Source organism: Talpa occidentalis, unplaced genomic scaffold (assembly GCF_014898055.3).
Source record: "Talpa occidentalis isolate TD23 unplaced genomic scaffold, MPIMG_talOcc4v2.1 talOcc4.8, whole genome shotgun sequence".
Classification (NCBI taxonomy): domain Eukaryota; kingdom Metazoa; phylum Chordata; class Mammalia; order Eulipotyphla; family Talpidae; genus Talpa; species Talpa occidentalis.
Window position 1 is genome coordinate 45,622,075 of NW_023605194.1, and position 25,000 is coordinate 45,647,074.

At 41.3% G+C, this 25,000-nt stretch overlaps 1 protein-coding gene across 3 annotated transcripts in view; it reads right to left on the bottom strand.

The window, feature by feature from the left end:
* Positions 1 to 243: 243 nt before the first annotated feature.
* Positions 244 to 25,000, bottom strand: part of STOX1 (storkhead box 1) — a 48,735-nt gene continuing 23,978 nt past the window's right edge. Inside the window, exons 2-4 of one of the 3 annotated variants that reach the window (XM_037495991.2) lie at positions 10,118 to 10,270; positions 5,989 to 8,332; positions 244 to 1,813 (exon numbers count right to left, since the gene is read on the bottom strand). In XM_037495991.2, coding sequence (XP_037351888.1) covers positions 1,666 to 1,813; positions 5,989 to 8,332; positions 10,118 to 10,270 — 2,645 coding nt within the window. In that variant the 3' untranslated portion in view covers positions 244 to 1,665. The remainder of the gene's footprint in view (positions 1,814 to 5,988; positions 8,333 to 10,117; positions 10,271 to 25,000) is intronic. The other 2 variants (XM_037495992.2, XM_037495994.2) reach the window with 2 other exon arrangements.

A 25,000-nucleotide genomic window follows, 5' to 3' on the forward strand; every position in this document is an offset into this window, starting at 1 on the left:
CATAGAAGAAATATCCCTTCAACCATTGGTGGATGTTAACACCTACCAATATTTTAAAATGTGTCTTAACTGTCCCACATTCCACAAACCCAAGAGAACTAACTGATCATTCCACTACTTGGTCTGAAAAGGCCTGCCAGAAAATTTTCTGAAGAGCTATCTAGGTCTTATCATGAGTGGAAATGGATGGGATGCAGATGAACTATCAGTCATCGTCCATCTTTTTTTTTTTTTTTTTAAAGATTTATTCATTTACACAAGAACCGGGGTACAGGCAAGATGCGTGGGAGGGTGAGAGGATACACCACAGAGCGGGGAACATAAGAGGCAGACTGACAAAATACACTACTGAGGATAGCAGCGGGCTAGACAGGATTGGTCTGCTGTGCCACGTGGGGCCCTCGTTGGTCGGCCGGGATCAAACTGGCACTACAGAGGCTACGGACAACTTCACAGCGTGGCGCTCAACCGCCTGCGCCACCAGGGGAGACCCCATCTTCCATCTTTACTTGAATTCAGAACTTCCCTTTCACTCAAGTCTTTTTTTTTTAAGATTTATTTATTTATGCATACAAGAACTGGGGCACAGGCCAGAGGCGTGGGTGGGTGAGAGGATTCACCAGAGACAGAGCAGGGAGCAGAACAGGTGGAATGACTGAAATACACTGCTGAGGGGAGCAGCGGGAGAGTCAGGAGAGGTCTGCCGCACCATGTGGGTAGCTCCCTGGCTGGGGATGGAACTTGTGCTACAGTGGCTGTGGAGAGCTTCATAGGTTGTGTCCTAATCCCTTGTGGGGATTAGGACCAGGGAGGCCCTCAAGTCTTTTTATAACTCTTATGCCTTCCTGTCTATCTCTACCACATGAGAACATACTGATTTCTCATTGTCATGCTCTCGAGAGAGCCTTAAATGTGGGAAGTTCAAACCAGGGAAATAGCAGAGGAGGATACCTACTGCCACAGGTATTTTGGACATTGTCAGTCTCAATGTGGAGCCATTTGTTGAGAGTTCAAGCTGACTGCAGAGAAGATCCTTGGCAGCAATGCCTGGATGGAAAGAATGCTTGTTGCAAAGTACCCAACACACCTATATAAATCCTTAGATAATGATAAGACATTAGCTGCAAACAAAATGTCCATGTAGCCCCAAAACACTATTTTCTGGATTTTTATATTGAATTCTGGGGAGATTCACTTAACATAAGAACTCAGTAGTAATGTGCATAGAGAAATTCACTGCCAGGTGAAGTTGTGAATGTGAGAAACCAAAGAGTGTCTGAATATTACATTTAATTGGAAAGAAAACAAATGGTTCAATATATTTTTATTGCAAACAATCTATGTATTCCCAATAAATTCATAGTAAAATTAGCTTAAAAAGCTTTAATGTTAAAAAAAGAGAAACGCTAGTAACTAGAACAAAATATGTAATGAAATTAATAGCATGGGGAAGACCACACCTAAGGGGAACAATAACTATAGAAAGATGACTTATGATGTAAGAAAATTTTAAAAAATTAAAAATAATAATAAATAAAGGTAAAGAGAAGGAAAAAAGATTAATAGCACATATGCTTGGCTTTAGAGAATTCTTACATACTCAGTTAATTAAAACAGTAGTGATGCTGTACATTTTTACAAAAGTTTCCAAAAGAAAAATAAGAACTAAACATTTATAACTGGAGTTAGTTGTAGTAAAGAATTGGGTGTAAGTGTTTGACTGTTCTTTGTGCCTTCAAAGTTCTGCAGAAAATTCTGTCTTCTTTTTAGTCCATCCAAAATGACTGAATTATTAGATGCCAGACTTTGTGTCCTAAAGATATTAAAAATAACAGAATTATTGCCTTAAAAAGGGACCTGGATCTCTAGTCAAGGCATTATACCTTTATTAGTTATTTTGAAGCAATGGAACATTTATTAACACTAAGGTACACTTACCAAATAAGCTAGCCTTCACAAAACCAGTGCTCTTTACATTTTATTTATTTTTTATTTTTAAAGGTTTATTTGTTTATGCATACTAGAACTGGGGTACAGACTAGAGGTCTGGGGGTTGAGAGGATTCACCAGAGACAGAGCAGAGAGTAGAACAGGCAGATCTACTGAAATATACTGTGAGGGGAGCAATGGGTGAGACAAGAGAGATCTGCTGTGCCATGTTGATCACCTCCCTGCCTGGGGATCAGACTCCCTTGCTGCAGTGGCTGCAGATAGCTTCATGGGCTGTGTCTTAACCCCTTGCACCACCAGGGAGGCCCCCACTCTTTACATTTTAGAGGCTTTTTGCAATAGCATCTCAATTATTTGACAGATGCTTTCTAAGACTCTCAGATTTTTCTGAAAAACATCTGTTCTCAGATTCAATTTCAAGTAGATTATACTCAAAAACAAGTTCCATAAAAAACTCCTATATAACTGAGGTGACCAGTACCTCTCCTGGGGTAATTTTTTTTTTCAAGATTTTAGTTATTTGTGTAGAAGAACTGGGGTACAAGCCAGAGGTGGGGGGAGTAAGAGGATTTACCAGAGACAGAGTGGGAAGCAGCAGAGGCGAATCTACTGAAACACATTGCTAAGGGGAGCAGTGAGACAGGAGAGGTCTGTTGCACCATATGGGTTGGCTCCCTGGCTGGGGATCAAACTCAGGCCTTCATGGTGGTAGCATGGAGACTTAAGCGATAGGCCACCAGGGAAACCCTGGTAATTTATTTCTTAATCATTATTTTTTTTTGAGAAGTCATACTAGAGAGAAAAGCCAACGATAATGTTTTTCATATTGACAATATTCCTTTACAAGGAGCTGGATGCTCTGTTAGTTCCTTGTCTAACATGTCTGCCTTGCTTCAACCGAGTTACACTACTGTTTTTTGGGCATTTCACTTTTGACATTTCGCCTCTTCCACCTTTGTCCTCCCCATCACTTCTCCATTAAGATATGTCTCCAAAATGTGTCCTCCAGTGAGTCTTCCCCCACACAATCAGTTCATCACTATTAATTCCACATCTCTTTGGCAGTTTTGTCCTTAAATTCAATTTGTGTGTTGTTTTTCTCCAACTAAATCGTAAACTTCCAGTAGCAACAATTTCTTGTTCCTCTCTTCTCCCCAATCTTTATAATGTTATTTTTCCTTCCTTTTTCTCTAGATAGCTTAGGTAATTACAGTTATAAACCTCCTGGTGGGGCAAGGGTTAAGTCTCAGCACTATGAAGCTATCAGCAGCCACTGCAGCACCAGTTCAATTCCCACCAAGGGAGCTTACCCACATGTCACAGCAGACCTCTCCTGTCTCGCCCACTGTTCCTCTCACCAGGGTGTTTCAGTAGATCTGCCTGTTCTGCTCCCCACCTTGTCTCTGGTGAATCTTGCCCTCCCCAACTCACCTCTGGTCTACACCCCAGCTCTTGTATGTATAAATAAAAAAAAATAAATCTTTAATAAATAAATAAAAATAAATAAATAAATAAATAAATAAACCTTTCACGCAAACTACATTGTAAGCAACTTTCAAGACATGTCTCAAGATTTCACAAGTTAAAAGTCTAGAGGATATACATCAAGGAGTAATGTCCCTGAACAGTTTCGGGATTTTTTTGTTTTACTTATTGGGAGAGTTAAAGACAAGAAACTGTTGGCTTACTGTTTTATACCACAGTTATTTGCTTTTGGAAACAATATATTTTGATACTTGTTAAAGACTTAATATGAATTGAACATTTTTTTTTAAACAAAAGATCTTGTTCTCCAAGAAAAGTAAAAACGTGCTTTAAAAATGCAGACTTTCAGGAATTTAGCCTAAGTAATTAAGCAAATATCTATAAGTTAAGTCAATTCACTACAGATCGATTTATTATAGTAAAATTTTTAGGAACAACCTGATGTCAAAGGAAGGGAAATAATGGTTATGTAAATAACCACATAATGGAATACTAATAAATAACCATTAAAAATGAGCTGCATCTACACATGTTGATTGCAGGATATGATATGTTGGGTGAAAAAAGAAAGTCATGGCTCTATGTGATTTGTTGTTTTAAAATATATTTATAAATGCACAGGAAAAAAGTCTGAAAGTAAACAATGTTTAGGTCACTTTTATGAAATGGGAATAGAAAAGGTTGGGGAATGAAGACTTCTAGTTTTACTTTTTCATTTCTGTATTGTTTTACTTCTTCAAAAGGAGGTACACAATAATTTTATATAATAAAAAATAATAAATACATATACCAAATATTAACATGACATCTTTTTGAAAACTATTTAAAAACAAGGGGAATATATATGATAGTAATTGAAAAAAAGCAACATACAATATAGTTTTAACGGCATGAGTTCAATAAACAAAACACAAAGACCTATTGTTCAAATTGAAGTCATTGATACACCAAATAAAAAGGACTTTTTAAAAATGCCTATCTAGGCGAAACACTACGTGATTTGCACATCAAAGACATCTTTACAGACACATCACCCAAAGCAGTGATAGTGAAGGCAAAGATAAACAGCTGGGACTACATCAAATTAAAGAGCTTCTGCACAGCAAAAGAGACAATAACAAAAACAAAGAGAAACCCCACCAACTGGGAGAACATTTTTGCACCCAACACTAATGATAAAGGACTGATCACAAAAATCTGCAAAGAGCTGATGAGACTCAACAACAACAAAGAAAATAATCCAGTCAAAAAATGGGCAGAAGAGCTAAAAAGAAACTTCTCTGAAGAGGAAATGCAAATGGCCAACAGGCATATGAAAAAATGTTCAACATCACTTGTCATCAGGGAAATGCAAATCAAAACTACCATGAGATACCATCCTACACCAGTGAGAATGGCACATATTAAAAAAACTAGCAACAACAAATGTTGGCGAGGGTGTGGAGAAAAAGGAACTCTTCTGCACTGTTGGTGGGAGTGCAAACTGGTCCAACCACTGTGGAAAGCTGTGTGGAGATTTCTGGACCTACTAAACATAGAGCTTCCATATGATCCAGCAATTCCACTCCTAGGTATTTACCCAAAGGACACAGAAACATCAATTCCAAAGAACACCTGCACCCCTATGTTTATAGCAGCACTGTCTACAATAGCTAAGCTTTGGAAACAACCCAAATGCCCAAAAATCGATGACTGGATCAAGAAGATGTGGTACATATATACCATGGAATATTACTCAGCATTCAAAAAAGATAAACACATGCAATTTGCAGCAACATGGATGGCGCTGGAAGGGATCATGCTCAGCGAAATAAGCCAAAAAGAAAAAGAAAAATACCGGATGGTCTCACTCATAGCAGGAATCTAGAAAACTTAAATAAGGGACCAGGAGAATGAATAACTATAAGAAAGTGAAAATCAAAATCAACAAAAAACTATGAACCAGAGACACTTTTTGGGGGTGAGGGGCGGGAGGGGAGGGATTGGGGTCAGAATGGGGGGGCTGCAATTGTATGTGGAATATAAAAATAAAATTTATTATTTAAAAAAAATAATAATAAAAAAATAAAATAAAATAAAAATGCCTATCTAGATGGTAGGGTGATTGTAGGTGTTTTTTAAAAATACTTCTCAAGGCTTCTCAAGTATTCTATTGTGCCCATATCACTTTTATAATATGAACAATGTTATTGAAACAAACTGGCATGGAAAATATTAGTGGAAAGTAATGAAGCTCTTTCTCAACCTATCTCTATCCAGGTATATAAGTGAAAATGTTCAATCCTCAGTTCAGGAAGTGCTTGGTTTATAGCAGTGTCATCCAAATTTTTGAAATAATTCAAAATTAGTGGTAGTGGAACAATCAAATTTTGGTCCACATTAAAAATTTATTTTATCCTATTCTATATAAAATGTATATACAATTTATTCAATAAGGACAGACAAATTGTGTCATAGTTTGCTCAAGAATCTCCCAGTAGGGAACTCAATATGCTCCTGATTTTAATAATTTCTGTGTGATAGTAGTAGCTGATCACTTCGAGGTGTACTTACCGTGGAGAATCTATTCCGCTATCTCCCGCCATGCTATGATTTTCTGTTCCTTCCAAGTGGCTGTGTTCATGTTGGATATCCTGAGCCAACACTTGCATGTGTGAAGTTTTAAAAAGTTCTAACTTTTGTGTGAACTGTGTTCTCATTTCCTGATTCTGAGGACCCTGACTCCAGCTAGCTGCTTTTTCTCCTGTGTCACCAACAGAGTCTTGTAGGGTTTCAGCCCCAGAACTGACTTTTCTTGTGCTATAGTAATCAAACATACTTCCATCAGCAGGGGCTGAGGCTGGTACACATTGAGCAACACTGCACGCCTCTTCATAGTTAAAACTGGACTGGGTCCCGGAATTGAGGCCACAGCTTTCAGTGGAGAGATTAGGTTTTTGGCTTTCACTGGGGTTAGTGAGCAGTCCAGTGGGTGAGTAACATTCATTTCCTCTAAGGACCTGAGGCTCAAAACTATGTATATTGCTACTGTGCTCAGTCAGAGATCTTTGGGTGATCTGTTTTCCTAAATGATTCCACTTGCGTCCATCTCTGCAGGAATACTGAATGTGCCCAGGCTGCACTTGACATAAGTCATCATTCTCAGAGAAGTCATCCTCATCTAGATATAATGAACTGCAGGCACCATCCTCATCTTCCACTTCATTCTGATACAAGGTCTGGTCAAGTCTTTCATTTTCTAGACATGCGGCCTCTGTGTCCCGGACAAACGCCTTTGTCATTAATTCTTCTTCTGAATCTCTATCTTGTCTCTGGGGTTGTCCCACTTGGTTTGCACCAACTGGGTAATCCAAAAGACCAAGCTTTTGAAACTGGTGTGTTGTTTTATCAACTAATTCACAAGCAGAGGGTGTTTGGTCTAAAGAGGAGGAAGCGCGCACTGGCAGGATATGCTGTGTTTCTTTCATCTCCCCTAAAGTGACAAAGTGAGTAAAACATTTTCTCAAAATTTCAGGGGCTACCTCATTTTCTCCACTATATCCATGATATCCCAACATGCCTTCCCTAAAGGAACTGCATGTACTATCATTTTGCAAAACACTACACTGGGGGTAACTTAAGAGGTGATCTCTAAAGTCATCATTGTTAGATTTGACTGTTGAGTTAGCCAAATAAGTGGGTTCTACTTTCATTTCCTCATTACATTGTTCAGCATATGGCTGTTTGGCTTCCCTTGCAAACATTCCTGAGGACTCCAAACACCTTACTCTTTGGAAAGGTTTTCCCTTTGGTCCAATCTGATAGGGTTTCAGATCACTAGTCTTCTGGAGTTTGTGACCTTTGGTTATTGGGTTCCTTCGGGGAGACAAACCCTGGAAAGGATTGCTGATTCTCTTTTTGTAAATCAAATGGGAAGCTAGCACTGATGAACTCTCACCAAGTGGTTTCTGAAGTGCTTCATTTGGGCTTTTAATTCTAGAGCTGGGTTGTGTAGCAGGGAGCTTGGGGTGTTTCTCTAGCCTAATGCTTCCAGGCTGAGGCTCACCTGCCTGACTCCTGGATTTGTGTCTGTCCCTCCGAGTATGGCCCCGCCTTCGAGGCTTTGCAGATCTGCTCTGTTTTTTCTTAACTCCCTCTTTTGAAGGATATTTATGTCTGACTGTCAGCATATCGGTGGATGTGCCCTGACTATTATATTTTTTCTGTTCTTCATATTTTTGCATTAGGACTGTATGTTTGATTAAGTTGTCAACAGTCAGAATGGGATTAATGCGTTTGATTATCTCATGTTCAATGTCTCGAGGGATATTGTCCAAGTTATCTTCATCTCGAACAGGCCATTCCTCTGGTGGGAACTGAGCAGAGAAACTGCTGTGCTCTGCTCTGGACTTCTCCTTTCTGGATATACTGCGCCAGAAGAGGTTAAAGCCAAACCTCTTGCCTTTTTCTCTATCTTTTGTGCATGGTAACGGTTTGGTGGTCTCACAGATGTGATTCTCTTCAGACGCTGAAACTGCTCGATTCTGTACCAAACACTTGGATTCCCCAAGTCCTTTCTGTCCTTTTCTAGTCACTTCTGCAGCAGCTGGTGATTCCAGTCCATGCTGAGTGCAAACATCAGGGAAGCACTGGCAAGACTGACAATGGGAAACAGGAGCAGCATTTTCCTTGGCTAACTCTGCACAACTCTCCATGCTTACCAGATACGTAATGGTAGTTGGCATTGGATGACTTTCATCTGATAGGACTCTTTTATTTTCTTGGGTAGTTGTATTTGTGATGAAATAAGTTTGAGGCGTAACTATGAAGTATCCTTCTCCAGTGTGATAAATCTTTCTTTCTTTAATCAGAGTTCCCAGAGTGGTATAAAGAATATCTTGAGATGGAATTGCAATGCCTAAAACAAACAAGTATTTTATACCGACAGATTATGAAATAGGAACTATTAAATTAATGAAATCAGTAGGTCAGAAATGATCACACTTTGCTCAATGAACCCAAAGTTAATTATAACATAATATATATAATTAAAATGCCAAAGCAGCACTAATAATCATAATTTAATTGAATAATAGGCATATAATTTGGTTCACACACAGACATATGGCTAGGTTTATTGTTCAGTAGAGAAAAAATCTGAATATATGCAAAAACAAACACTAAATTATACAAACCTAAACTTAAATTTTATTAAGGAAAGTGTTCTTGAGCGCAAACATGGGAGTTTTTAAAAAACCACATTCTCATAACTATTTTATTAAGCAATCTAAAGAGAAAATGAAAGCCAGTCTGTGCTTGTGTTAAGGACAAACTATCTAACACATCAAAATTATAGTGGGTTTTCGGGCCTCCCCGGTGGCGCAGCGGTTGAGCGCTGGGTTGCAAAGCTGCCCGCGGCCTCTGCGGCGCCGGTTCGATCCCCGGCTGCTCCCCGGCCACCAGAGGAGGGTCCCACATGGCGCGCAGAACTCTCCTGCCGCCCGCTGCTCCCCTCAGCAGTGTACTTCGGTCCCTCTGCCTGCTCTGCTCCCCGCTCTGGCTCTGGTGAATTCTCTCACCCTCCCGCGCTTCTGACTGTACCCAGTGCATGTATAAACAAAAACAAACAAATAAATAAAGAAAGAAAGAAAACATGCCTCTATATATATAAAAAAAAAAATTATAGTGGGTTTTCAAACTGGAAAGGTAATAAGCAATTTTATTTTTTTTTTTTTAAGATTTATTTATGCATGCATACAAGAACTGGGGTACAGGCCAGATGCGCCGGAGGGTGAAAGAATTCACCAGAGACAGAGCAGGGAGCAGAACAGGCAGACCAACCAAAACACACTGCTGAGGGAAGCAGCGGGAGAGACAGGAGAGGTCTGCCGTGCCATGTGGGATTCCTGCCAGCCGGCCGGAATCAAACCAGCGCTGCAGAGGCTGCAGACAGCTTCACAGTGCTTCACTCAACCACCTGCACCACCAGGGAAGGCCCTAACAAGCAATTTTAAAAGAAATTCCCTATTCCAAATAGGGTTCAAAATAATTAGTTTATGAAAACAATGTTAAAAATGTTTGCAGAAGAAAAACCAGATGATAACAGTATGTTAAATTGGTTTTCTTTGGGTGATAGTACTAAGAGTGATTACTTTTCTATATTTTTGGAATTTTTCTACAATCAGCATTTTCATTTTCTAATGGGAAAAATAAAAAATCATGCATTGGGAAATCATGCAGCCATGAAAAGAATGAGCTAGATCTGTATATGGTGACAAAGACCTTCAAGGTATGTTTTCAAGTTAAAAATGAAAGATGCAGAGGGTTTATATAGAATGATTCAAAAAAGATACAGACATTCAAATAGAATTTACGAAGAATATGTAAACTATGAACAATAAAGTCACTTTTTCTGGAAAGTGTGAGTAGAAGAACATGATGTGGGAAAAGATGACCTTTGCACTCCTTTCTACAGAGTTTGATTTATTTATTTGCCATAAGTATAATTTTTAAAAGTGTTCATCTGGAAAGTAAAGAGAAATAAATAAATAGAAATAAATAATTTGTTGATATAAGCCTTTTTCTGCTACGCCTCTAAAATAAAATTGGATATTGCCAATTAATTCATATACTTAAGATCATTTATAAATGGAAACCAAACACATGCAATGAACTGCTAATTAAGAGAAACTTATTACTTTACCTGGGTAATGTTTCACCAAATGTTCCAATAGTGATTCCTGTGTTACTACAATCTGAGCAGCATTCATATCAGATATAGCACAGCAAAGAACTTCAGCCAAAGGAATAAACTGAGATTGAGTTATCGGATTCATTTGCACTGGAAAGACATCACCTATATTGAAGATAAAAAAAATATAAAAAGGAAAAGGGGATAAATTTGATACAGTCTACAATATTTAGAATTAATGAATAAAGACTGAATAGCAGCTGGAATTGCAGTTATTTCACTGGTCTTGACGCAATCTGTTAATATGATGTGCATAATGATAGAAACTATGGAAGAGTTTAATTTATGGTCCTGATTTTTTTAAAAAACTTTGTAGTATTTGTCACTACAAACAAAAGATAGTAAGTTTCCACATGAAGGGCACAAAGTGCTGTTAAAGCCAGAGAATACTATTCGGCAATTCACATTTTCAAAGCCTTTTCTTTTTATTTTAGCTGAGATAGGTGAACATGAGATGGGTATTTCTTAATAATAACAAATAAGGCCTCCTTGGAGGCACAAGGGGTTAAGCGCAGCACAGTGAAGCTGTCCGCAACTACTGCAGCACGAGTTTGATCCCCAGCCGGCCAGGGAGCAACCCACATGGCAAAGCAGACCTCTCCTGTCTCACCCACTGCTCCCCTCAGCAGTGTATTTCAGTCAGCCTGCCTGTTCTGTTCCCCGCTCTGTCTCTGGTGAATCCTCTCACCTCCCGCACCTCTGGCCTGTACCCCAGCTCTTGTATGCAGTTATATATAGCTAAAGAAAAATCAAGTAATTATCCCAAGGTTTTAAATAAAGTAGAAGCAATGGGTATTCTGATTCCCAATCCAATATTTTCATTATTCTACACTTTCTGATTGGAATGATCAGGAAGATCTGAAGAAGGAAAAGACAGAAGTGTTTTCCAATGAGTAAGAAGACATGAAGCAAAACCATGGAAAGAAGAAAGCAGAGGTAGCTAAGTGCATGGAAGAGTTATCCCACTTGCATGGAGCTGAAGGGTGACAGAGGACCAAAGTGGAAGCTAAGGTTGAAAAGTAAAACCCAAACTGTTTCCTTTCCTTTCCTCCTTGCCAATATAGGAAATGATCTTCTTAAACTGCCACTACTCAGGTTTAGTTCTAGATTCTTCTGGACAGCAAGGGAATCCATCCATCAACCAGAAATGAGAGACTAGGACTCAGAAAGGAGATATGGGATTCAACTAATAAAGATGAGATCTGAAGCTAAGAATTATGTTCTCTAGTAAAAGAGACAAGGAACCCTAATGAAGGAAAATCTACATTTGAGATAGTAGAAATAGGGCATCCCCGGTGGTGCAGCGGTTGAGCGCTGGGTTGCCAAGCTGCCCGCAGCCTCTGCAGTGCCGGTTTGATCCCCGGCTGCTCCCTGGCCACCGGAGGAGGGTCCCACATGGCGCGCAGACCTCTCCTGCCGCCCGCTGCTCCCCTCAGCAGTGTACTTCGGTCCTTCTGCCTGCTCTGCTCCCCACTCTGGCTCTGGTGAATTCTCTCACCCTCCAGCGCTTCTGACTGTACCCAGTGCTTGTATGTATCAATCAATCAATCAATCAATCAATCTTTAAAAAAAAAAGAGAGAGATAGTAGAAATAGCAACTTAAAAAGCGAAAAGGCACAGTAATGAGGATAGGAGGGAGAGAAGTATATGAGAGGAAAAGGCTTCAAAGTGTCAGTTTGAAGTGTCAAATGCTTGAAAAAGATCAAAAAGGCTGAAAGAGGAGGAATAAAGGCCATTAGATGTCATGACTAGAAGGTGACCATAGGTGACTTTCAAATAATGTTTCAGTAGAAAGGAACATAGAAATTAAATGTCATATTGAAGGGGAGACAGAAAAAAAATGAAGTTAATGAATCTTGCATCTAGAGATGGATTTCTTAACTTCGGCATTTTTGATATTTTGGGCCAGATATAAGGCAACCAACCATCCCAGTACATCCAGGACTGAGGGGCTTCCTGGGACACAGGATTTTTGGTGCTATAATGGGGAAAATTGAAGGCAAACATGGATGGTTGGTAACCCTAGCCAGACAATTTTTGGGGGCAGGAGATGCTGTCTTGTGCACTGTAGGATCTTGAATAGTGTCCTTCACTTCTGCCCACCAAATGACAGTAGCAGCTCCCACAGTTGCAGTGACCAAAAATATCTCTACGCAAATGCCAACTGTTCCTGAGGGGCTGGGGGTGAGGGGAGAAACCACTCTTCTATATCATTTGAGAAATCTGTGAAAGAATAAATAGCATACAAACCAGAAGGAAGGAGGATCAAATGAATCTGTGGGTCTATGCTGTGATTCTCTTAAAAGATTTATGCACATTGAGATGCAAAGAGAAAGGGTTTAGTGGAGATGACAGAAATGATTCTGGGAGAGAGAAGACCTGTAAGACAGGGAGATCCCAAAGGGAGGAAAAGGGAAGATATATAAATGGCACAGGCAGAAGAACTATCTTAGAAATAAGGAAGATCCTCTGAGATTGGAAAAAATAGAGGGTGGCATAAGACCAGAAATACATTGGGGCATAAAAGGAAAAATATCAGCAAAACAAGATCATCTGATCTCTGTCGAGTTGAACAGGGAGAAAGAGGACAGGAATGGGGAAAGAAAAAGATGGGGATGAGGAGTTGGAAGGGAAGGAGGGTCTGAGGAACTGTTTTGTGCATGTACTAGGGAATAAAAAGTGAGTATGAAGGAACTTGAGTATGGTCAGTGGAAGAAGAAATGGCAATGTGGAGTGGGAAAGGATGAGAAAGCCAAGGGTGCTTCCAGGGCTTTAATGTGCTTAAGTGAATCACCAGAGGGGTGTGCTAATGTGCAGATTCTGACTCCGAAGGTTTGAACTGGAGCCTGTGATTCTGCATTTCTAACAACCTCCCAGGTTCTGTCCATGCTGTAGTCCTGAGTACCGCTCTTTGGAGTGGTAGGGTCGGAGTGTTAATGACAGACATGGCTAAGTAGCTAATCATTCAACAAACGTGGCCCTTGTGCTGCCTAGGGTTGGGGGCAGTCAGGTATAGCCAGAAGGAAGACAAAGAGTTGAGAAAATGTGGCTATACTCTGCAGTTGAGTCTATATGATTGACAGGAGAAAAGTCAGTGCATGTTACACTGGTTGTTGATGCGGAGGGAAGGTGATAAGGGTTGATATGAAGAGTTATTGCCAAAGCTGATAAGTTGTACATAGTATTTATTGTATCTGCACGAAGGTAATGGGCTTCCTTAAGGAAACTGATAAGCAGTTTGCTGTTATACTTCACATTGGTCCTTTCCTTGTTTAGTTAAATTTCTGTATGTGGCAGGCTGGGGCATCCCCAGCTTTGGAAGGTCACAGCAGAATTGCTGTCTTCTCTTACAGTCTAGGGAAGGATCTCTTGGTGTGGTTGTGGCTATCCCATCGGGTGACACTTGAATACCTATGGCATTTTGAGAAGCTAGGATGAATGGCTAATAATTAGCATTTCAAAAGGCAGTGGTAAGAGATGTTGCTATGAAACGTATGGCCCAAGTAGGCCATTAACTGGTCTAAAACTCAAAATCCTCCTAGAAACTCTACCTTTGAGCTAACAGTAATAAGCTTCTTTGCCTATCTTCATTCTCTCTTTGCCTTTCTTTTTTCTCTCTGCATCTGAGATTTACATTCTTCTCTTTCATCTTCCTCCTTAACCAAATAAACATAGAATTAAAGTACAATTTCAAATATTTAACAAAATTCTGTGCTTAAAGCAAAAGACTTTAAGCTCCTCATCTCTCAAAACAGTTAAGTGCCTCCCTCCTTGATGTGCACTAACATTCCTTAATTCAAAAAAACAGCCTCCTCTCCCAGAAAGATAATGGCTAGAGTATTATAGTTGAAGGCAAAACCTAAAATGACTCTGCTCACCACACAATACACCTTCTAAGCTTCATTGTAGCTGGAAATGCTGGGGCTGGGCTGCCTGTCACTGCCAGAAGCCAATGAGCAGAGACAGGAATTAAACCTATAAGATGCACTTTATTCACAGAAAACCAGCAATCTGAGAGAAAGGCAGACATTTTACCCCAAAAAAGCTGTTCTGACATATCAAGCTGGCTTTTTTCTAGTGAGTTAATTATAACCGAATAGCCCATTACAGTTGGCGTTCCTGGTCTTCATCATGTTTGGCCCCTGGAGTTTGTTGTCACCTTTTTGGTCTTTTACACCCAGATACATCTTTTTTTTTTTCCTGGGCTTGGGAAAACAGCCTGTTTTTGTGATGGCATCAATGTCTGACACTTCCTCAGGCATCACTGGGGCAAGACTCTCAGTTCAGGGGGCCTCCTCGGTGACACAGTGGTTGAGCGCTGGGTTGCGAAGCTGCCCGCGCCTCTGCAGTGCCGGTTCGATCCCCGGCCACCGGGTGAGGGTCCCACATGGTGTGCAGACCTCTCCTGCCGCCCGCTGCTCCCCTCAGCAGTGTACTTCGTCAATCTGCCTGTTTTGCTCCCCGCTCTGGCTCTGGTAAATTCTCTCACCCTCCCGCGCTTCTAACTGTACCCAATGCTTGTATAAATAAATAAATAAATTTTAAAAAAAAAAAAGAATGATCACACTGTCAGAGGTGAGCTATGGTGCTTTCCTTAAAAAAAAAAAAAAGACTCTCAGTTCAAAACAAGAGTTTTAGTTCAAAGAAAAAAGATTATTCATCAGTGTTAACACGTAGCCTATGCTGTATGTGTACAGACAAATTCCTATACTCAGTATGGCTCCCTTTCCTTTCTCCCTAGCCTCTATTATTACCTTACACTCACCTAAATCCAGTCACTTTGAAGTTTGCAATGGGCAGGAGGGAGGAGTCATACAAAAGAGATGAGTAGCTAGAAAGTCAGGGTGAGTCCAGTGCCCCTGCCGCAACCCCTGCTGATGGCCACCCGCCTCTGCACCAGAGACACAAGCTACACTGGGTCCAACACTCAGATCTACACTAAGCTTTTGGTTTAGACATGAAACAATCCATTTTCTAATTTAAACCTTAAACTTGTTTCCTCTTTTCATAAGAAAATAGTCCAAATAGATTTTTCAGGGGCCTTGGAGGAGTTGGAGGGGTATGTGGGATGTTCCTGTACATTTCTTTGCAAGCTCTTGTATAATTATTTCAAAATAAAAATTAAAGAATAATTATTTTTAGAGGTCATTAAAATGTTTTTTTTTTTAGAAAAAGGTATCACTTTTAGTTAACAAACAGAAATGTATAAGATGCAAAATTGTTATCAGAACATTTTAAATCCCAAACAACCTTTTTTCCCCCACAGAATCCTAATACTGCCAAATCCAAAAACACACTCAGAAATATTTTTTCATAATTCCTACCGAGATGTGGGGATGTGTATTTTAAGAGTAAACAAATCTATCAGCTGGGAAGACAAATTGCCTTTTTCCCCCTGTTTAAAATTAATATAACTGCATGTCAACTGCCTTTTAGAGAACATGTAAAATCACATTTAACCTCTGCTTTGGAATTCACTCTAGACACAGCCTAGAGAGTTTCTCAGGGTGCTTTTCCCTTACAGCTGTTGCTAAGATACATCTTCAGGTGCATAAATCAGGAGGTTTTTGTACAGGAATGCATGGTGAACCCTGATATGGGAAACATTTGGGATAGCTACAGGAATTCTCTCTAAGTTATATCCACAGTTTGTTTCAGTTATTGTATTTCACTTTTGTTTTTTGAATACAGTTAAAACACAAAATTTAACTTTCTGTGTAGATGATCCCACTTACAGCTGTAACCAGATTTCACAACAGGAGAAGGCCAGCCCCTCTGCTATTCCTCAACTCTGCAGTAATTGAAGGGCCCTTAAGTCCAGGCTTGCTGTGGACCTTTGACCCTTGAGCTGGAGCAGGGATCAGAGCTAAAAGAGGCTAGGGGCCTCTTAGTAAACAGTTCACAACAATGTTTTCTCTGTTTATATAGTCTTGTACTCTTGGTGCTGCGGAAATGGGAAAAGTATTTAGGCTGAAAGACTGATTTTACAAAAAATACCAAGAAAGTAGAACTGTATAGATCTATGTGGGCTACATTCAATGCTACCTTTTCTGCAAAGGATGTTTTTATAAATTTATTGATATCTTGCTATACTCCCAAAGGATTTAGTTGGTATGCTGATTTTTAATTTACAAATTATGATAAAAGAATGATGTTTTAATACAATTATTCTTTAAAAGTCCACTTTTGGGGGAAAAAAACAAATAGTACAAGGCAAATGAAATGCATGCAGCAAGTATGTAGCTGCCTGATCAGCAACAGTGATGACATCCAGTAAAGTACAGAGCAGGCCCCTAGAAGATTAAGACCCTAAAACTACGACTAATGTCAGCTTCCTGTGTGATAGGCAAAAATTCTTATAACCCCAAGAAATCACTACCTGCTCGTGTTGCCTACTAATGACAGTGGCCTAGAAAGCCTTGGCCCACAAGAGCAGTGCCCAAGAGCCAGCGGCTGGCTACTGGAGCTGGTGACAGTAGCTCAACAAGTAGTCTTGTGCAAAGAAAGACCTCATCAAAATTCAGAGGAATGGCCTCCTTGGTGGCGCAAGGGGTTAAGACACAACTTATGAAGCTATCCACAGCCACTGCAGCACAAGTTCAATCCCCAGCCAGGGAGCTACCCACATGGCACAGTGGACCCTTCCTGTCTTGCCCGCTGCTCCCCTCAGCAGTGTATTTCAGTCAACCTGCCTGTTCTATTCCCCACTCTGTCTCTGGTACATCCTCTCACCACCCCCCCACCCCTCTGGCCTGTACCCCAGTTCCTGTATGCATAAATAAATAAATCTTTAAAAAAAATTCGGAGGAAAAGGAATTGATTTCTTTGTCAGGACACATAAGCCTCAGGGAGAAGATCTCCAGAATATTCTACCCTGGACATTTTCTATCAGAAAGTGGCTGAAAAGAGCCATTTCCTGAGCAGTGCACAAGACACAAATATTCCTGTTTCAATATGAAATAGCAAGAGGTACCTCCATGATAAACCTGACACAGCAAGACTGCCTTTCACTAGACAGGGCAGTTGGAATAATTCAAACCAACCCTCCCCAAGAACTGTGGTACTAGAGAACTCCTCAAACAAGGGACACTGGACTCCTAAATCTTCAACTGTTTACAGAGTATCAGTTACAAGCTTTAGTAAAGTTAAAACAAGCCCAACAGCCCTATGAAGCTATGCACAGCCTCTGCAGCACAAGTTCGAGCCCAGGACGGCCAGGAGCTACCCACAGGGTGCTTCAGACCTCTCCTGTCTCGCCCTCTGCTCCCCTCAGCAGTGTATTTCAGTCAGTCCGCCTGTTCTGCTCCCCACTCTGTCTCTTGTGAATCCTCTCACCTCCCACACCTCTGGCTTGTACCCCAGTTCTTTTATGTATAAATAAATAAATCTTTAAATAAATAAATAAATAAATGAAATAGCCCAATTTAAAGACAGCGTGTTGCCCAGCTCACCAAGTAAGAAAGGCAGACCCAAAATCATATTACAATCTGCCTTACCCAACCCCATTTGCTTTATCACTGAGAAAAGCCTTGAAGGAAAAGCAGCATTATCGAAATTGAGTGTCTTTATGTTGATATTTAAATGTTCTCATTGAATTTCAGGGACCTCATTAAACTTTTACACAAAAAAAAAGAAAAGAAATCATTTACCTTTGGGAGGAAAACGAACTATCATGCAATAGCTACATTTATCTTATGTTTTCTCGGCACCTAACCAAACTCTGAGGGCCCCTCATGGATTTTAAATTCTGACATTCTAGTTAAAGGCACTTGAATTTGATTTTAAGGTCCATATGAGACTGTGTTACCGAATATGAAAACAGGAAAGATTTCTTCAGAAATTTGGAAAGCTGGGTCTCCCAGGTGGCGCAGCGGTTAAGCGCTGGGTTGCGAAGCTGCGCTTCTGTAGCGCCGGTTCGATCCCCGGCCACCGGGTGAGGGTCCCACATGGCGCGCAGACCCCTCCTGCTGCCCACTGCTCCCCTCAGCAGTGTATTTGATCAGTCCGCCTGCTCTGCTCTCCGCTCTTGCTCTGGTGAATTCTCTCACCCTCCCGCGCTTCTGACTGTACCCAGTGCTTGTATAAATAAATAAATAATTTTAAAAAGAAAAAAGAAATTTGGAAAGCTTTTGCATCAGAATTTTTTTTTGTGTTACAACAAAACACAAATTTGCCACAAAATTAAATTCTAGGCAAAACTATTTCTAATATTACTTATTTCATGTTTAAGACACAAAATTTTCCATTTATAAAAATGTTTAGTTCTTGTAACAAGTGGTTTATGAACTCTGTGCTAGGCAATCTGCCAGAAATTCATGCATTATTGACCTTCAAACAGTTTAACCGAGCCACTCAAACTCAGCTAATTACCTGGACACATGAAATCTGAGACCATCTTTTTGGGCTCCTGTATTGAATCAGACTGTGGGAAAGGTATCTTCTACTGGCATTAGAGATGACAGTAGAGAATGATTAAAACAGCCTGTAGATACACTCAAGTTCAATAAATAGGATGTTTTGTTCAAAGTAATTCAAGTAGCCTTCCTGATTTTGAACTGTACTTTTATCCAGTACAGAATTTCCAAAAATTTTTAACACTAAAATTAGCCTGAACCTTTAATAATGAAAGTATTTTGTCACAATATGCATCTCATCAGAGATAAGATGCTGTGCAAAAAATTTCCATGGTTTTAATTAGATCTATTGTGTTATAACTTCAAATAGGTTCAGAAAATCACACAAAATGGAAACAAAAGGAAGAAAGGTTTCAGACCACAAAACCAAGCCCCTCTTCATGTCTCCTTTTATTTGAGTAAAATAAAAGAATGCAAACACTTTCCTCCACATTTAGAAACAAAAGAGTACCAAGACTCAGAAACTGGCTGGAGATCTAAGGGTTATCTCCCATGGAAGCTGAAATCCTTTCTTAAGCACAGTGATGTTTATTTTGGGGCCCTAGACAAACGGCTCCCCTTCTGGGAAATGCCCTCTGTTGAAAAGCTAAAGGCTTCCCTCAGAAGCTAGGCCATTCAACAGCAGGAGTCCTTAGTGCTACCTTCTTTAATGGCCACCCTGCAACCTGTCAGGATTAGTAAATTAAAGGTCCCTTTCTTTTCAAGTAATACATGTACTAATAATACCAGTTGTAATGCAGAGGCCTTGGGTCAATTATGACAGAGGCCCCATGATTTGATGTTTGTCAGTATATGGGTATGGAAGAAAGGACAGAGGTGGCCCCACTTCAGGAAGCCCGTTGAGCTCCCAGCATCCATCCCCCTTGTCTACCACCCTCATTTTGGGTAGAGCGACGGAGACATCTAACTGAGAGGGAACTATGTGAATAACCCAAACCACTTGGTCTTTCAAAACCCTAAAACTCATTCACACTTAGCCCCAAAGTCTTTCAGGCCTGTGCTGCCCTTTCCTAACCTCTCTTCCCTTCAAGCCTTCCCCTTTGGATATGTTACTGACTTCACCCAGGTGTGAGTTTTCTAGGGCTGTCAGAATAAATTACCATAAGTGAACTGACTTAAAACAGCACAGCTGACTATCTCACAGTCTGCAGGTCAGAAGCTCGGGAGGCTGGAGCGGCTCCTCCTCGCCAGGTCTCGCAGCCCTGCCTCTAACTGGAGGCTCTGGGAAAGGACCTGCTACTACACTCACTCAGGCTTTTGGCAGAATTCAGTTCCTGTGGGTTGAAAGACAGGACTCAGGTCCCGATTCCCTTGACGCCTGTCAGACAGGCACGTCTACTTAACTTAAAGCGATTTAAAATCACCTACATTTTTGTATGTTGCCCCCTACATCTTCAAAGACACCACGGAGTCTCTTTCACACTTCGACTCTGACTTGCCCTTTTATTGCTTTGATTCTGCTTCCAGCCAGAGGAAGTTCTCTGCTTTTAAGGGTTCAGGTCATTAGATTGGGCTCACCCAGATAATCGAGAATCATCTCCCTAAAACCCATAACCCATTTACATCTGTAAAGTCTCTTTTGCAAAGTCAGATTAACATGGTCACAGGTTTCAGAGATTCAGAGTGAACATCGTTGGGTGTCCATAAGCTGAGGTGTCAAACTGCTATCGTCTCTGTAGCCCCTTAAAAATGGCTGTGCAGGAGACCATTCTTTCTTTGCTCTCCAGGTAAACCTGGGACTGATTTAATATGAACCTTCTTCCCAAGATTCTGGAAGTCAAACAAGCAATGACTGTCAGACATATGTGACTAACAGCTCAGATCTCTACTCAGAGTGATGATGATGAATGTAAGATACCACTGTACAAATCTGAGGAGGAAGGAAGACTTAACACCACGGTTGTTGTTTGAATACCAGGCTCCCTGTAATGAAGAAGTCATCCTTAATATACACATAGTCATAAATAAGCCTTTCACTGGAGATCAAGTAATCAGATGGGGACTCTAATCCAGCTTCTGCTCTGTGATCTGAGTAAGCCACCTCTCTTCTCTGAGTCTCAGTTTCCTTGTCTGTAAATATGGGACTAAGCTAGATCAGCATTTCCCAAAATATGTCTGTGCAACATTTCATTCAATCATATGTTTTGCAAGAAAAAGGGATCCCAAGGTCAAATGTTTGAGAAATGCTGCTTAGACTCAGCCTTATTAAAGGCTCTGAGAACTGTAACAAACAACAGTCTATTTAATACAGTATTTCCCAATCATATTTGATAACAATCCCTCTTTTCCAAGTAAAATTTACTATTATCCTTCAGCTGTGACCTCCCCACGCAAATTGGCCTCTCTCTGAATAGTCTGTACCTTCTCATATCTTTGACCTTGTCCTTGTTTCCTTCACCTAAAACATTCTTCCCCATACTTCAGTGTTCCAAAATCCTGATTTAAGACTGGCTCAAATGCTGACTGACTCTGTCATGAATTGTTTTCTGATCCCACAAGTTAAAAACATATTCTCATTCCTATAAGGACCAGTTAGAGACTTTAGCCCAGTGGTCACCACCATGCTTTAGCCTTAGGCAATCACTGTAAATTGATAAAATAGCATAGTCCTTCAAAATCATACCTTATTCGGGCCTCCCCTGGTGGCACAGGGGTTGAGTGCTGGGCTGTGAAGCTGCCCACAGCCTCTGCAGCGCCAGTTCAATCCCCGGCCACAGGGCGAGGGTTCCACATGGTGCACAGACCTCTCCTGCTGCCTGTTGCTCCCCTCAGCAGTGTATTTTGTCAGTCTGCCTGTTCTGCTCCTGCTCTGACTCTGGTGAATTCTCTCACTCTCCCACACTTTTGACTGTACTCAGTGCTTGTATAAATAAATAAATAAATAAATATTTTTTAAAAAAAAATCATACCTTATTCAGCAAATATTTATTGAGTACCTACTTTATGCCAGTTACTGGGGATATAACAGTGAGCAGGACATGATCCTTGCCCTCAAAGGGCTCTGATTTTAATGGAAGAGCAGTGGTTGGAGGCCATCGCAACTCAACATGAGGGCTAAAGTTGATAGCACTGGGACTCAGTATTCCTGGGTTCCTCTCCTGAACGCCACTCTCAGAAGTTTGTGGGCATCTGTCTAGGACCATCATGAGGAAGAGCCAGATGTACCCCTGTTGGGTCTTGGGATACCTAAGGCAGCACAGGGTTATAAAGATAGCTCTGGAATTGGTCAGGCAGAACTGGGCTCAAATCCCCCAGTTCCACTTACTGACTCTGTGCCTTCCTTGAGCATTAATGACTTCAACTATTCAATATAAACAACAATATCTGGCTGGAAGGTTACTATGGGGAAATATCCTAAGTACCTGAATGAAATTTGATATATCAATAGTAGTACTTTATAATTCTTTTTCCCAAATCAGGAATATTAAACTTGATCATCCCTTGTTCCATGTCTTCATTTGTACTTCATATTTTTCTTGTCAGGCACTGGTTAGGCACATGGATGGATTTCTTAGTCAATCCAGACTTTTCATTTTCCAATCCCCATAGGCTAGTGGATGAAACACCAGTCCTGACCATGACTGTCTCGTTTAGGAGAAAAGAATTTATGTTGGTAAAGCTACTGTTAGCCCTGATTTGTTTCTGAGAGGCACTCTGAGCAACCTGCCCTATTCAGAAATATTGTATTATGTGTTCTTAAGGCAGGTATCGGCACATACAGTCTACACATTCAAAATACATTCCCAGTCACCATCCCCTTGCCTTCCTCTAGTGTAGAGGCAGGAAATTTCTCAGCTTCAATTAAAATCAGTGGACAGGGCCTCCCCGGTGGTGCAGCGGGTTGAGCGCAGCGCTGTGAAGCTAGCTGTCCGCAGCCTCTGAAGCATGGGTTTGATTCCCAGCCTGCCGGGGAGATACCCACATGGCGTGGCAGACCTCTCCTGCCATGCCCGCTGCTCCCCTCAGCAGTGTGTTTCATCGGTCTGCCTGTTCTGCTCCCTGCTCTGTCTCTGGTGAATCCTCTCACCCTCCGGGCATCTGGCCTGTACCCCAGCTCTTGTATAAAAAGAAATCTTTTTTTTTTTTTTTTGTGGGACCCTCGCCCGTGGCCAGGGAACGAACCGGCGCTGCAGAGGCTGCAGGCAGCCTCGCAGCCCAGCGCGCAATCGCTGCGCCACCAGGGGAGGCCCTAAAAAGAAATATTTTTTTTTAAAAAAATATTTATTTATTTATTCATACAAGCACTGGGTACAGTCAGAAGCGCGGGAGGGTGAGAGAATTCACCAGAGCCAGAGCGGGGAGCAGAGCAGGCAGAAGGACTGAAGTACACTGCTGAGGGGAGCAGCGGGCGGCAGGAGAGGTCTGCGTGCCATGTGGGACCCTCGCTGGTGGCCAGGGATCGAACTGGCGCTGCAGAGGCTGCGGACAGCTTCGCAACCCAGCGATCAACCGCTGTGCCACCAGGGAAAGCCCCCTAAAAAGAAATCTTTTAAAAAAAATAAAATCAGTGGACAAGTGGGGCCAATAAGATAAACAGAGTCAACTTTTACTACTAAGAAAGGAGGCTCACAAGGAAAAGGTCGTTTCTTTTTTATCCTTTCATTCTCCTGGGTATTCCTTTCAGCCTGGATCTTGAAAAGGATATAGCTATCTTGTGATCATGAGGTGACAAGCATGAGTCAAAAGACTAGGGGCCTCCCTGGTGGCGCAAGGGTAGTTAAGCTTTAGCACTATGGAGCTATCCACAACTACTGCAGCATAAGTTCTATACCTGGCCAGGAAGGTGACACACATGGCGCAGCAGACCTCTCCTGTCTTACCCGCTGCTCCCCTCAGCAGTGTATCTCAGTAGATTCACCTGTTCTGCTCCCCACTGTCTCTGGTGAAACCTCTCACCTCCAGCACCTCTGGCCTGTACCCCAGTTCTTGTATGCATAAATAAATCTTTTTAAAAAAAAAAACTATCCACTAAGAAAGGCAAAATGGGGAGAGTGAGCCCAGGTGTCTGCCACCTTTGCTGAGCTGCCATGAGAGTCCCATGCTACATGCCTCCAAACTTCTAATTTTGAGACAAATCTACCCTCATTTGTTCATGCCATTTTTAGAAGGTTTTCTATAATCTGCAACAAAACACATCTCTAGGGCCTCCCCGGTGGTGCAGCGGTTGATCGCTGGGTTGCAAAGCTGCCCACAGCCTCTGCAGCACCGGTTCGATCCCCGGCTGCTCCCCAGCCACTGGAGGAGGGTCCCACATGGCGCGCAGACCTCTCCTGTCACCTACTGCTCCCCTCAGCAGTGTACTTCGGTCCTTCTGCCTGCTCTGCTCCCCACTCTGGCTCTGGTGAATTCTCTCACCCTCCCGTGCTTCTGACTGTACCCAGTGCTTGTATAAATAAATAAATAAATCTTTAAAAATAAATAAATAAATAAAAACCTGCTTCAGGAATCTAGAAAACTTAAATAAGGGACCAGGAAAATGAATAACTATAAGAAAGTGAAAATCAAAATCAACAAAAAACTATGAACCAGAGACACTTTTTGGGAGGTGGGAGGCGGGAGGGGAGGGATTGGGGTCAGAATGGGGGGGTTGCAATTGTATGGGGGAATATAAAAATAAAATTTATTATTTAAAAAAAAAAAAAACCTGCTTCAAAAAAAAAAAAAACAAACACATCTCTAAACAAAAGGCTTAGCCAAAGACATTTGACATTTTTTGCTCCTAATTTCTGCTGTGGGCAAAAGGTCTTGCCCAGAGCTTGATTCAAGTTTCTGGATTTTATACCCACTTGGCTGCTTTTATTTCAGTCTACTGAAAAGGCTGCTATTGCTGAGAAGCTAGAATGCCACTGTAATGGGTGTTTACTGAAAAACTGTCGGGGCTCCCTGCTGTTTTACCCATATCATATCAAGTTTGGACATTCCATGAAAAAAACAAGGTACAGAAGCCTGAGCTAGTATTGCTAATTTTTAACTGCTTCGGGAAATCTGTACTAAAAAGGTTACAGTGGGCACCGTCCTCTGGATGAGGGAGGATTTCCTTATTGCATGTTGAAATCACATATGGGAAGATAAGAACTGCCACAGCTGTACAGCTCACTCTCAAAATGGGCATCTACAATTACAGCCCCCGGGATAGGGTGCCTTTCACTCTCCTGAAAGGAAGTCTTGTGAAAGGGAGCCAATAAGTCAGTATCACTATTAACATCAATGGATGATTAACTCAGGACTTAGAGGCAAGTAATGACTAACCCCACTTACATTTCAGGGCTGGGTAATCCCCGCCATTTGTTGAAGAAAGTTACATTCAGTCCGAAAGAGCTTGGATTCTCCCAGGCCCAGGACTCTGCGGCTGGGTCTGTGGTGGAAGAATGAGGCCAGCAGAGGCCCCGTGCTCCAGCAAGAAGTGGGTCCTATGGTAATA